Source organism: Lycorma delicatula, chromosome 12 (assembly GCF_047948215.1).
Source record: "Lycorma delicatula isolate Av1 chromosome 12, ASM4794821v1, whole genome shotgun sequence".
NCBI classification, from domain to species: Eukaryota; Metazoa; Arthropoda; class Insecta; order Hemiptera; family Fulgoridae; genus Lycorma; species Lycorma delicatula.
Window position 1 is genome coordinate 40,400,754 of NC_134466.1, and position 12,776 is coordinate 40,413,529.

Sequence of the window (12,776 nt, forward strand, 5' to 3'; positions counted from 1 at the left end):
ATCCATATTGAACTGTGTTATTAAAATCATCATTTTTATCCTAACAAATATATAAAATTGTTTTATTAATTCATCATTCTGCATATTTAAAAAATAATAACTGCTAAATAGATTACTATTATCATCAGTTCCTGAAAAATAATAATAAAGCAACTTTAAAAAATAAATAAAAAAAAAATTAAAATAAAAATTCAGAAAAATAAAATACATGCATACATGAAAAATCATATTTCCCTACAGAGTAACACAACTTAGCCCAAAGCAATTTTAATCTAACTAATTCAAAGACAAAATAATTTTATAACGTGAAACACAACATAGTAGTAGTAAAATACTAGAATTAGATCTAATAGGAAGGACGCTAAAACCCAACTTAAAAACTAAAACACTTAATCTAATTAATTTTAAAAATATACATGTTGAACCTGAAAAAAATTCACATAAAACAGTTTAAAAAAGGCAACCTACTAAGGAACCCTACTTCGGGAGCATGCTTTTTCTTTAAACTAGAGGGTCTACAGAGAAACATTTTTCCTTAAAACTAGGCATCATCTTGTAACATGCATATTTTTACAATACAAAATAATCAATGAAAAATTTTGAATTACCTGTAAAATAAATTAATTCCAGTGAAAAACCCCATAGATCTAAGATACTTGATGAGTTTTAATGCATCTTTCAAACAAAAAGTACATCAATCATTCTATTGTAAACTCCATCACAGATAATATACGCAGGATTTATTCATCTGAAATACAAAATGAAAATAAGTTACATATTCCTAAAACAACTCTTTCACCAGTCATTATTGTATTGCCTTCAAACCATAATTTTTATTTAGAAAATACTTTTAAGCATTTTTGGTCTACAGTTGAGATAAACTTCTGCAATTATAACTCTAGAAATTTTATCTTCCTTTAAAAGTATTTTGGTTTGCTTTCAAAACCATGAAAATCTGATACTTTCTATGCTCAATACGTTTTAGTTTTAATCAAGATATCAATCTCGTGGTTAACCAACTGAGCAATGAACTCTTTAGAGGAATACGATTCTCTATGTTCTTATAAATCAATTCATCAAAATTAATTGAATGAAGAAAAAAACAATGTTCCAGCCTTGTTGCCTAAATTGTTGGCCACAATAGTCACCCCGATGAAAGTAAAAACTAAGCTTCTAAGAATTTTATGAAATTACATTTGCAATTATTATGTAAATACTCAGAGAATTAAGAGGTGCATCAGGAGAGATGAACAAGATGGTCATTCTCTGGGCACCATTAATTTTGATTAGAAAAGACAATACCAAAAACATTTTATTTTAATACATATTCATCAGTCTATTAAATATATTAATAATACAAAGCTTTATCAATATAAATGTGTAACGGGTGATCGTACAGTCGCACAACCCAAATTACAACAAATTGTTTTTAGAAAGCATTTTTATTCATTTACAAATTAATATTAACATTTACAAAAGTGTTACTTAAAAGTTTATAAGTGCTGGAAATGTCCACCATGATTTTCAATGCGTGCATCAACGAGTTTTCTTACATTGTATGCGACCTTTTTCAGTGTAGCAGCAGTGATATTTGATAAACAGCCCTCAATATTTTTTAAGTACACAAACTGTATCCGGCTTGTTTGAGTACACAAAAATGCCCCACAAATAAAAATCGGGAGGACTCAGGTCCGATGAACGAAGAGGTCATAGACCACGAGAAATTAGAGGAAACAAAGCTTTATCGCTGAAAAATACCTTGACTAGAACAGATATATCATTTCGAATGAAACTTCTAAACCATCGACAATACTGCATTCGTTTGTCCTTATCTGGTTCTTGGAGCTGATCAGTTCCTGAAAAATAATAATAAAGCAACGTTAACCCGATACGGATGTACTCTTAAAACGTTAGTAGTCTTATGAATACTTCCGTAAGATAGCCCAATTTGGTTAGAAAGTTTTCGAAGGGGCCTTTTTGGAGAACGAAGACGTGTTTTACTTATCGTCTGCAGACTTTTGTCGGTTAAAACATTTACGGTCATGCACACTACCTGTATCCCTAAAATGATTAAATAAACGACATATAGTGGATTTGTTTAGCACATTACCATCTGGAAAAGCATTTTAACAAATCCGCTTGACGCTTCGCGTACGATTTCAATTCGCAGTAACTCATCAATAAAGACGCGTTGTTCTTGCGTAAAAGACTGCTGCTCGGACTAAACAAACTGCTTGGTGCTCCGCCCATTATTGCCCGGAGGCGTGATCTATCATACACTATTCTACCGCACAAACAATAACCCTAATTAAAATATTTTACAAATTTTCCTACCATTTTTGCCATTCCTACAAAGCAGAAAAATTTGGGTTGCGTGACTTTACGATCACCTGTATAAAGCCTTATCACTCGTATTTTATTTGTTTCAAAGTAATGCAATACTTTTTAATAATTAATTATTATATATAAATAATAATTGTATTGTTTTGAAAAAATAAATCATACTTTTTATTATCTTTTATGACCGCATAGGATCGCTTTAGTCAGTCCATTATCCAAATCTCTTCGATGGGACTGTTTGGGCCTTGCGGTCCTCGTAGTACTTTTTCATACGTTCCGATCTTTGAGCCCTTTCTAGTGTTGAAAATGTTCATGTTGTGAGTTTTTCTTTCGAGTGTTTTTGTTCTTGATTTTCTAGTTTAATTTGATATTTTCTGTGGTGTCTTCTGATGTAAGGCCAATTCCCTTCAGATCCTCTCTTATTTCTCTGATCCATCTACATTCTATCTTGGTGTTTTTCGAGTTGATATTGTACTGTACTAGCCTTTTCAAAAATCTTGGATCTGGCATCCTCATGATACCTCCCAAGAATCTTAGTTTCCTCTTACGCATGGTATCAGTGATGGGTTCTAATTCTTTGTACACGACTATTTTGGGCACAATCCACAACTGCCTATCTTTTTGGAAATTTTTATTGATGCAGGTTCTTCCAATTCTTCTTTCGGTTTTCTGGAGTCTGTGCGTCTTCGATTGTAAGTTCAGATGAAACAGTGTTTCTGCTGCATAGTTGTGCAGCAGAAACATGTGTTGTAGTGTTTTATTTTTGCGTTTATTGATAAGCATTTTTTTATTGTAAATGTACCAGGTTAATTTTTGTGGTTAAGCTAGTTTGTTTCTTATTATTTTGATCAAGGTTTTTTCTTTAAGTTGTTTATTATTATTTCTCAGAGGTATTTAAATTATGTTACTATTTTGATTTTATTACCGTTAATATTTACTTCTCTTAATCGTGTTGGTTTTTGGGGCATAATTTTTGTTTTTTCAAATGACACTTTCAGGCCAACTTTGTTTGCAATGTTTTGAAGTTCTAATAACAGTGATTTAGCTTCGTCGATGTAGTTTGTTGATAGTGCTAAGTCGTTAGCGAAACCAAGGCAATTTTTTTTTATTTTTCAGCCTATTTTTACTTTTGAGGGACAATTTTTGGGCCCTTCCCTCATTACAATTTCTAGAGCACAGTTGAATAATAGTGGTGAGAACTCATTACCTTGGCGCAGTCCTGTTTTGATCTCAAATGGTACCGAGAACTCGCCTCTGAACTTTATCTTCAACTTAGTATTTGTGAAGGTCAGTTTTAATCATGTTTAATAATTTGGTATGTAGTCCGAGGTGTCTTAGAATTTTTAATAGGGATTCACTGTAGATGCAGTAATAAGCTTTCTTGAAATCTACAAATAAGTTATAATCATGTCTCTGTTTCTTTTCCTGTTGTAATCCATTATCAGCTTGAGACTTATGATCTGGTCTGGACAGCTCTTTAAGGGTCTAAAACCTCCCTGGTATTCTCCTAGTTCTTTCTCAAGTTGTGAACCAGTCCTGTTGAGAATGATTCTTGAAAGAATTTTTTGTATGCTGCGTCTAAGAGTGAGATTCCCCTGTAATTGTTAGGGTCTGTTTTGTCCCCTTTTTTGTGTAGCGGATGGATGAAGATGGTCATCCAGTGTTCTGGTAATTATTCTTTGATCCAGATGTCAACAAACTGTTGATGAAGGGCAATTTTTGCTGATCTTCTCCTGCTGCTTTGTAATTCTTCATCTCACCCAGTGCTAAGTGTACTTTTTTTATTGTGGAGGGATTTGATGTTTTCTGATGGTGTCGTTATTGGGGTGTTTGCGTTGAAGTTTTTTATTTCTGTCGGTTCTTTGCAATTTATTACTTTTTTGTTGAAATATTTAGCTAGGATTTTCACATTGTCTTTATTGTTATGGGACAGTTTATCATTGTCGTTTTTAATTAGTAGGGTTGGAGATCATATTCTTGGAGCTGATTTTTTTATGGCTTTTTAGTAGTCTCTTGACTGTGTTTTATTGAGTTCCTCTTCTATTGACTTCAGTGTATCTTTATGTTCTTTTTATTTTCCTTAGGGTTCAGGTGGTTTCTTTTCTTTGTTTTACTATATTTTTTTAAAGATGTTTCCGATATTTGGAATTGGTGAAATAGCCATGCTTGACATATTTTCTTCACCGTTTCATAACACTCGTTGCTCCACCATTGTTTTTATGGGATTTTTTTTTAGGCTAATATATTTATATTACAATTTTTTTAAATATCTAACAAAATGTGGAGATAAATCATTTTTTTAAATTAATTTCTAAACCTATAAAAAATCTACTACAATTCATAGTCAATCCTGTACTAATTTAAACAGTCCTTTGGTAACAAAACATGTATAATTAAAATAATATATCATTTTAAATGGAATTATTTTTGACTACTAAAAAAAGTCTCCTATTCTCAAATTAAAAATGAAAATAACTTCTCTTTCTAAAATTGCTTCATTAAGAAAATATACAACAAATTCAACAGAGTTAATAGATTGTACTTTAAACTTAATATTTTAGTAACAATAGACTAATTGCCAATTAGTTACTAATGAAAGAGGAATATTGTATAGAAGAAAATAGCCAAGCCTTGAAGACAAAACCTTCTCAATGAAAGGTATATTCACTGCAACTCTACTCTACTGATATCAACTCAAATATATATAATTATTAAGTAATTATCTGATGAAGTTTAACAAACTAAGTGCTGGTAATTAGCCTTCTTCTAATCATTAGATTATTTTTGTTCGAATCTAATTCAGAGTTGGAATAAGACTTTATAATCTAATGACACCAATCAATACTCTAGTAAGACTTTCTTCAGTACCTCACTAAATGTTTACATTTTATATTTAAAATACAAATGGCAGTAAACATACTGATTCATCAACAAAACAATTCACAGTACATGAATTTGTTTAAAGTGGATTAATATTTGCACTACATCCTTTCGGATTTTATTTGTTATGCAGCATTAAGTTGTGAGTTAAGGTAAGGGCTAACATTCAAACTATTCTAGGGATAATGAAATGTTTTTATCCTATGTTTTATGGTTTCTTAGGGTGTCCATATTCAATAATTTAACTCAATAATTTAGATTACTGTAGCTTATATCAACTATTCAGGCTAATTGTCATATAACAGATGAAAACTTTATTGTTATAATTGAGACATAAAATGTAATATGTGTTTGTTTATTACAACAATATATCGTGTTTGGACGATTATAATACTGAAGCGTTTTTCATCCAGAACAAACCGAAAAAAATATCATTGTTGAATGAATACTGGAAAAGATATTATTCCTTTACTAACTGAAAAGGAGATGAAAAAAATGGCAGTAGAGTAGAGTACTTTTATATGTTTGGTGAAGTTGTATGATCTGTTTTATTTCAAAAACCACATTCACTTTAAATCCACACAGTTATTTGTTTGAATTGGTTATTAAATTATACTAATATTTTAGTATAACACAAAATTCTAGAATAACTTTATAATTTTTCAAATAAATTTGAAAGTTTTCAGACATGTAATTAGGCATTTCAAGGAAATTTCTCAGTATAGAGCTAGAATTTGGTTACTTTTGTAATTCAAGCTTCTTTTAAGTTTAAATGTTTCTTTTTTAATAAAAGTTAAATTAGATTATTCCATTACATTATGTCACTTTGATAATGTATTTTGGAAATTTCATCCGGGGGTAGAGAATAATAATCCTACTTTTTTCTTCATTGATATCTTCAAACTGGAGATCAAATGTACGAGTAATTTAATAATTACAAAGGTAATCTTTGAAATATTTATGTAAAATATTTTTTTGATAGTGAAACATGAACAATAGAAAAAGCAGAAAGGAAAAAAGGATTTTAAAAATAGATAGGTCAACAAAATTTATAATAAAATTGTCTTTAGATTAGTAGGAGAGGGAAGAAATTTTTTAAACAAATAAACTAGGTGGTAGACCAAACACTAATACATCTAGGTTTAGTCAATTTGATAATAGGTCATGTAGAACATAAAAACTTTGGACAGACAAAGATAATTTTACATAAGACAGATAATTGAGGATGCACTAAATATGCTGATGTTAAAAAAAATCAGCATAGAACAGAATTAAACAAGTCAAATGACCGGAGACTCAAACTAAAAAAAAAAAAATATATAATGTTATATAAATATGGGAAACCTAAATTTCTATCTAATCAAGAAGTTGTGATAAATGGGTCATTAGATTGTAGGAGAACATGTATGTGATTAAAGTGTGTACATTATTTATCCTTAAAGGAAATGTAAAAACCACCAATTTCTGAAATAATAATAATTTACAAATATTTTTTTTTCTTATGAATCATCAATACACATGATAAAATGTTTTCAATGGTAAGTAGATGTTATGTTTTCCGTTTATTTTTTTCTGTTAAAAGATCTCAAATATCATGTTGCTTAACATACTTGAAACAGTGTTGTTTATTTTATTTTTTTTACAGTTATTTGGAGCAAATAATGAATTTAATAGTACTAATAATGATTGTTTTAAATCACATAGTGTTAAATTAGATTATGTAAACGATACAATAAAATCTTATTATAATAACAGCAGTTTAACAGGAAATGTATCTAATGAACTGAATCAAACATATTTTGATTGTAATGATACAAGTTTGGTAAAAAATTATTTAAAGAAATGTTGTGGTGATGGTTATTCAGTAAATGCTCTTGGTGTCTGTGTCTCTAACAAAAATCACTTTCATGTTAAAGATATTAAGTATTACAAATATAAATCAAATGCATTATCCAGTGATTTGTCGATCGAGGAAGTTAATATTACTAATTATAATAATTTTTTTATTGTTTACTGTCAAATAAATGATACTGAACATGAGTATGAAAAGATTGATCACAGAGTTAAGAATCCATTCTACATACTTACAAATGGTAGCCTTTTACGTAAATCCAATGATGATCCAACAAACTTTTTTTTAAACAATATAACTTATTGTTTGGAATATTCTACACTGCACAAAAAAGTAATTCCATATCATTGTTCTCCTACTTCATTTAGGAAAAAACTATTATATATGATACAAATAATAGCCCTTATTATATCAATTGTTCTTCTTTCACTTACAATTTTAACATATCTTATACTACCGGATTTGAAAAGTATACCTGGAAAATGTTTGTTAAGTGAAATAGCAACTCATTTTATATCTTCAACTTCATTTTTTTTTTATGTATATGCAAAGCATAAATTACTCAGAACAATTACAGGTAAGATGCTCTATTTTTCTTTATTTGTATAATCAATTAATGACATTACAGAACATTTTTTCTTCTTCTTCTTAGACCTTGCTTCTTTTTAGCTATTTTAGATTTAACTGTCTTATCATCATTCACTTATTTTTCAAACTTGGCTGATTATTAATAGAGTGAAGCAATGCTCTTTTTGGTCTATGTACACGATTGTGGAGCAATTATGGGCAACTGTTTTCCAGTTTTATGTAATTTTGCTGTAAAGGGTTTTTTGATTAGTTGCAAAAACATATTTATAACAACTTCTTATAAAAATGTTTTATTTAAAAATGGCAACTGCTGTCTTTCTCGGGTAAGGGGGATAAAGGAGACATGATAGTTTCCTTACAGAGTTACCACGGCACAGACTGAACAGATTGTTCCCCCATTTTCAATTCAATAGTCACAAAATTTCTAATATATGAACAGCTAAACACTATATACTTTATTCTTTCAGTTTTACTCCATCTTTAACCCTAAAGATTGCTGTTCACATAAATTTATGTGAATAGCAGAATTAATAAAAACCTGGGTAACCTCTTAATCTACTACTAGCTATGAAAAGAGAATTGTTTGTACAAATGAACTTGCTAATAGGAATAGATCCTTTATCAATATCAGTTATGAAAGTCAGACATACCTGTTTACACACTTTGAGTAGCTGTAATCTGATTTACAAATAAATAATAATAAACCAAAGATTACCCAACCAACCTTGGGAAAACTTTTAAAAAGTTAAGACTTAATTTCTATGGAATCTGAAAATTTCAAAAACTTTTCAGACCCTCGTAATAATGCAAGACAAAATCTTTGTCAGAAGATAAAAAAAATTACTACCAAAAGTGTATAAATTTACATTTAGCAGCTAAAACAGGCTATGCATGGAAATTTAAATGTACATTTGATTTTTTATTTTATGATTCAACACAGGTAGTTAGAACAAAATAAAACATAAAAATAGATCATACATTACAAAATGTTTTCAAGAAAAAGTCAATTTACTATAACAAATGAACTGTACAGACAAATTCGAACAAATGAAAGGACACAAAATTATAGAAAAAAGAAAGCATTGTAACAAAGAGACAATATAGTTTGGTTTCTTACTGATTAGTGTTATTGTCTTATTATCGCATAACAAATTAAATTTTTAAAAATCCTTCTCTGAAGAAAGTTTAGTGATAAATAACCTAAAGACTTATGACAGAATTTCCCCTAATTTGGTAAAAGAAAATCAAATTATTTGGCAGTAAAAATAAAAAGGTATATTTGCTTATAAAAATTCTGAGCCAAATTGTTTAGAAGTTGTGTAAAGTACAACAAAAATGAAATGTGTTTTCAAAATTATTATAATATTGAAAATGTGGTGGAAAAGCATGCCAGAGAAGTAATTTTAAGAATTAGCTCATTAGGAAATATGAAAAGTTTCCAGCTGCTTTCTGAATAAAGCCAAATATTCTGTTGCACGTCATGCCATGCCCACTGAATTATAGGTAAAAATCAGCCATACATGAGAAATTTAATTTTGTTCACCTCAGACTGAAGATTACGCTAAAAAAAAAATAATTCTGATTAATGACTCTCATTTTTCAAGTACATTATACATATCAGAACCATAAGAAAGACTGAGAAAAATGTTTTTTTTTTTTCCCGAGTGTTTACATATTAGTTATGTAAGATTTGGTTTAGTTCATCTTAAAGATATGTTTTTTATAAATTATTTTATTTTTTATTTCAGGTTTTCTTTTACTGTATGGACACATGGCAAACATTTTTTGGATGAATGTCTTATGCTACGACATTTGGCTAGTTTTTCGGTATATTAATAATTTTTTTTTTTTGGTGTAACAAGTACTTGTATATTTTATTTTATAAATTCAGTAAAAAAAGTTAAAATGTAAAATAACATTCTTGTTTTCATAATTAGAAGGTTAGTAGTGATTCATTGCTTAGTTCTTTGATATCATGGTATAGAATTGATTTATAATGACTGTGTCTGTCTGTCTGATTCATGAAACAAATGCAGATATTGACATATTTACTTCATTTAGAAGACGTGAAACGTAAACAATAGAATGGAGCAGAACTGTGGTGATACTTGTCTTGAGTTGAAAACAATATATACAAGCCAATAAATTGTTTTAAAATTACTGTAATACCACTTTCCAAAATCCATTTGAAATCTCAAAACAATCTGTAAATGCATATTTCTCAGTTCACACAGAACTCAAGTAGCATACTTTTAAAAACTGTGATGATTTCTACATGATTGAAATGATACAGCTATCACATATTCATTTAACTCATACATTTTTTATTTAACTTTCATAAATTTTATTATCGATCGGTCAAATACTTTGGTCGATAGCTTTTCATGTAAATTACATTTTTGTAAGTGGAAGAGTAAAGACCATTAATTTCAGAAAAAAATCATGTTTCATGCATTCTTTAAAACAAATGTATCACTGCTCGTATTAATTTTTTTTATATAAAAAGGCAATACATCATTCATTAAAAATAACTTGGCATTATAATAACAAAAAATTTAAAAAAATGAACAAATTCTTTGGGCAAACATGAGGTGGGAAATAACAATGCAAACACTGTTGTCAACCTTATAATTGAGGAAATAAAACTGTATTTAACTTACTGAAACTACAAGAAACTGTATATAATAAGTTAATATTTTTATGAACTGAAATACTGCAGACTGTATCTACTACACTGTTGTTGTAGTGCAATACATGTACAAGTAAATAATACCAGCATGGTTAGTTAAGGTAAGTGGAATGTAATCTTTTATTGATTGTAACAATAAAAATGAAATAACTTAAACTGGTCAAATGGGTTTGATAATAAAAATTCATGATTGCATGTATCTGTCTTTCTGTTATGAAAATCATTTTTTTCTTGTATCCAGTCATTAAAACCAGTAATATATATATTACTCACAAAGCACTGTTCACTTGGCGAATCCTATTAACTACTTTTTGTTAGCATATGTTGGACAACATGGTAAATACGAAAATGAGGAATAAAGTTGTTTCCGGTTACTCTCACTAAGCCCAACACAGTTCACCAAAAAGCAGATGTTCAACTCTACAAATGGTAAATGATTTTTTTCCTGTTCACCAAAGGGACTGCCTGAATAGAGAAAATTTTTGTATAACAATTCTGACTTGTACCTCAATTCGCTCTATATTAGATGTACATCTTAACTGATATATACTTAATCTTAGGGGTGTGTAAGTTAATTAATCATAAAATTAGAAACATATTTAAAAAAATGTAAGATGACAAAAATAAATAAAAAAGTTTATGTTATTAAATATGTATCAAAGAGTATATGAAACTAATATAAAATAAATATAGAAAACTTTTGTATTAATAAATTAAAAAAAAGATTAATTAAATTAGAAAAAAATAACAAACTCAAATTTAAATTAGGCTCTGTTACGGACATACTTGTAACATATCAGGGCAGAAAAAGTAAAAAATTAATATACCACTTCTTTTAAGACACTGAATTACATACATTGCAACTACTTAGAAAGGGATAAAAAAAAGAATAGTTGTAAAGTTAGTAGTACACATAAATCATTTAGAAGTATTAGTAATCATGAAAGTATTATTACAGGTAATAAAGATAATTTATTGTACACTAGCTGGCCCATCTTGGGGTTCAGGTCAACCCAGGCGAATCCCAAGGCCAACTCAGGGACTCCTTGAGGCTTACTCCACGGCCACAGAGCTCACCATTCCCAATTTGTCAGGGGGGATCAACGCCCTGAACAACCGTAAAGCTTGCTTCAGTCACCATTCAATCTACCCCAAGGGCTCCATCCCCTGGATCCCCACACTATATGTTATTCTCATGGTTGTGAGAATAATATTTATAAATAATAATTATGGTATTTAGGTTTTATAAAAACCTGAAAAAAGAACTAAATTACAAAAGATAGAGTAACGTAACTAAAGTACACACACCTTTGACGACAAAGAATTCATAACTTATTTCTTTGCTATGGTGACAGAAATATAATAATGAAGTAAAAAAGATTAATCTATTTTTCCGTAATGAATATCTTTAATTCACAACTTCACCCTCCTTGGGGGTGAAAAAATAATGGATATCTTTAATATCTTAACGTTCAAGGGAGCTAGGGCCTCGGTCGATGGCTTAAAAATTTCCCTGGGATAACACGAATGTACCCTGCAAATTTGAAAGTAAAAGGTCAGTTGGTTCTCGCAAGATGTGATAACAAACAAACAAACTTTATATATATTTTTTTTTAATCTTTGAAGAATCATATTCCTCTGTACTATATACAAATAAATTTAATTTATTAGATCAACCAAAGTATAGATAAATGAAGTAGGATGACTTACCTTATTCCACTATATATGCAGGAGCACTTTTGAGATTTACTCACATCATCAGCTGCATTATATATTTTATCTCAAACTACATTAAACTTCATGCATTTATTTATTTTATTCAAAATTTAAAACCTATAATAAAAAGATTAAGGTTTTAAATTTTGAATAAAATAAATAAATGCATATGTTATTATATTTTACGAAGTTTGTAATGTAATTTAAGATGAATACATAAATATATAATGCAGCTGATGATGCGATTAAATCGTGAAAACGCTCCTGCATATATAGTGGAATAAGGTCGTCATCCTACTTTATTTACTCTGTACTTTGACTGATCTAATAAAATAAATAAATATATATTTATTATTTGGAAATGTGTATAATATATATATATATACACACACACACACACACACAATATATACATTTCCAAATAACCATGATCTGGTAGATCAAGAGTGTACCTGATGCATGCAAAAATTAACCTTCAACCTATTAATAACAATACCCCGTTTGAATTTTGAAAATCAGATCAATGTTAGCAGAGATATGAGCACCTCATTGCACCTTTCAAAACAGCGCTCCAGGGGAACCCTCTTTCTTACTGGTTGATGGCGATGATTGGTCTAGCCTCCCACTAGGTGCTCGCATACTTCACCACTCTTGCCTCACATCCAGTCTCCATGGGAAGCCATTATTGTTAAACAGAATTTTTTTTAAATT

The 12,776-nt window shown here is 29.3% G+C and overlaps 1 protein-coding gene and 1 long non-coding RNA gene across 2 annotated transcripts in view; one reads left to right on the plus strand and one right to left on the minus strand.

Annotated features, from left to right (window-relative positions):
- Window positions 1-12,776, minus strand: part of LOC142333176 (uncharacterized) — a 19,727-nt gene continuing 6,951 nt past the window's right edge. Inside the window, exons 2-3 of the long non-coding RNA XR_012758547.1 lie at window positions 609-748; window positions 1-131 (exon numbers count right to left, since the gene is read on the minus strand). This is a non-coding gene — a long non-coding RNA (uncharacterized LOC142333176). The remainder of the gene's footprint in view (window positions 132-608; window positions 749-12,776) is intronic.
- LOC142333175 (G-protein coupled receptor Mth2-like) overlaps window positions 9,408-12,776 on the plus strand; it is a 21,564-nt gene continuing 18,195 nt past the window's right edge. The window contains exon 1 of the mRNA XM_075380123.1: window positions 9,408-9,487. Coding sequence (XP_075236238.1) covers window positions 9,432-9,487 — 56 coding nt within the window. The 5' untranslated portion in view covers window positions 9,408-9,431. The remainder of the gene's footprint in view (window positions 9,488-12,776) is intronic.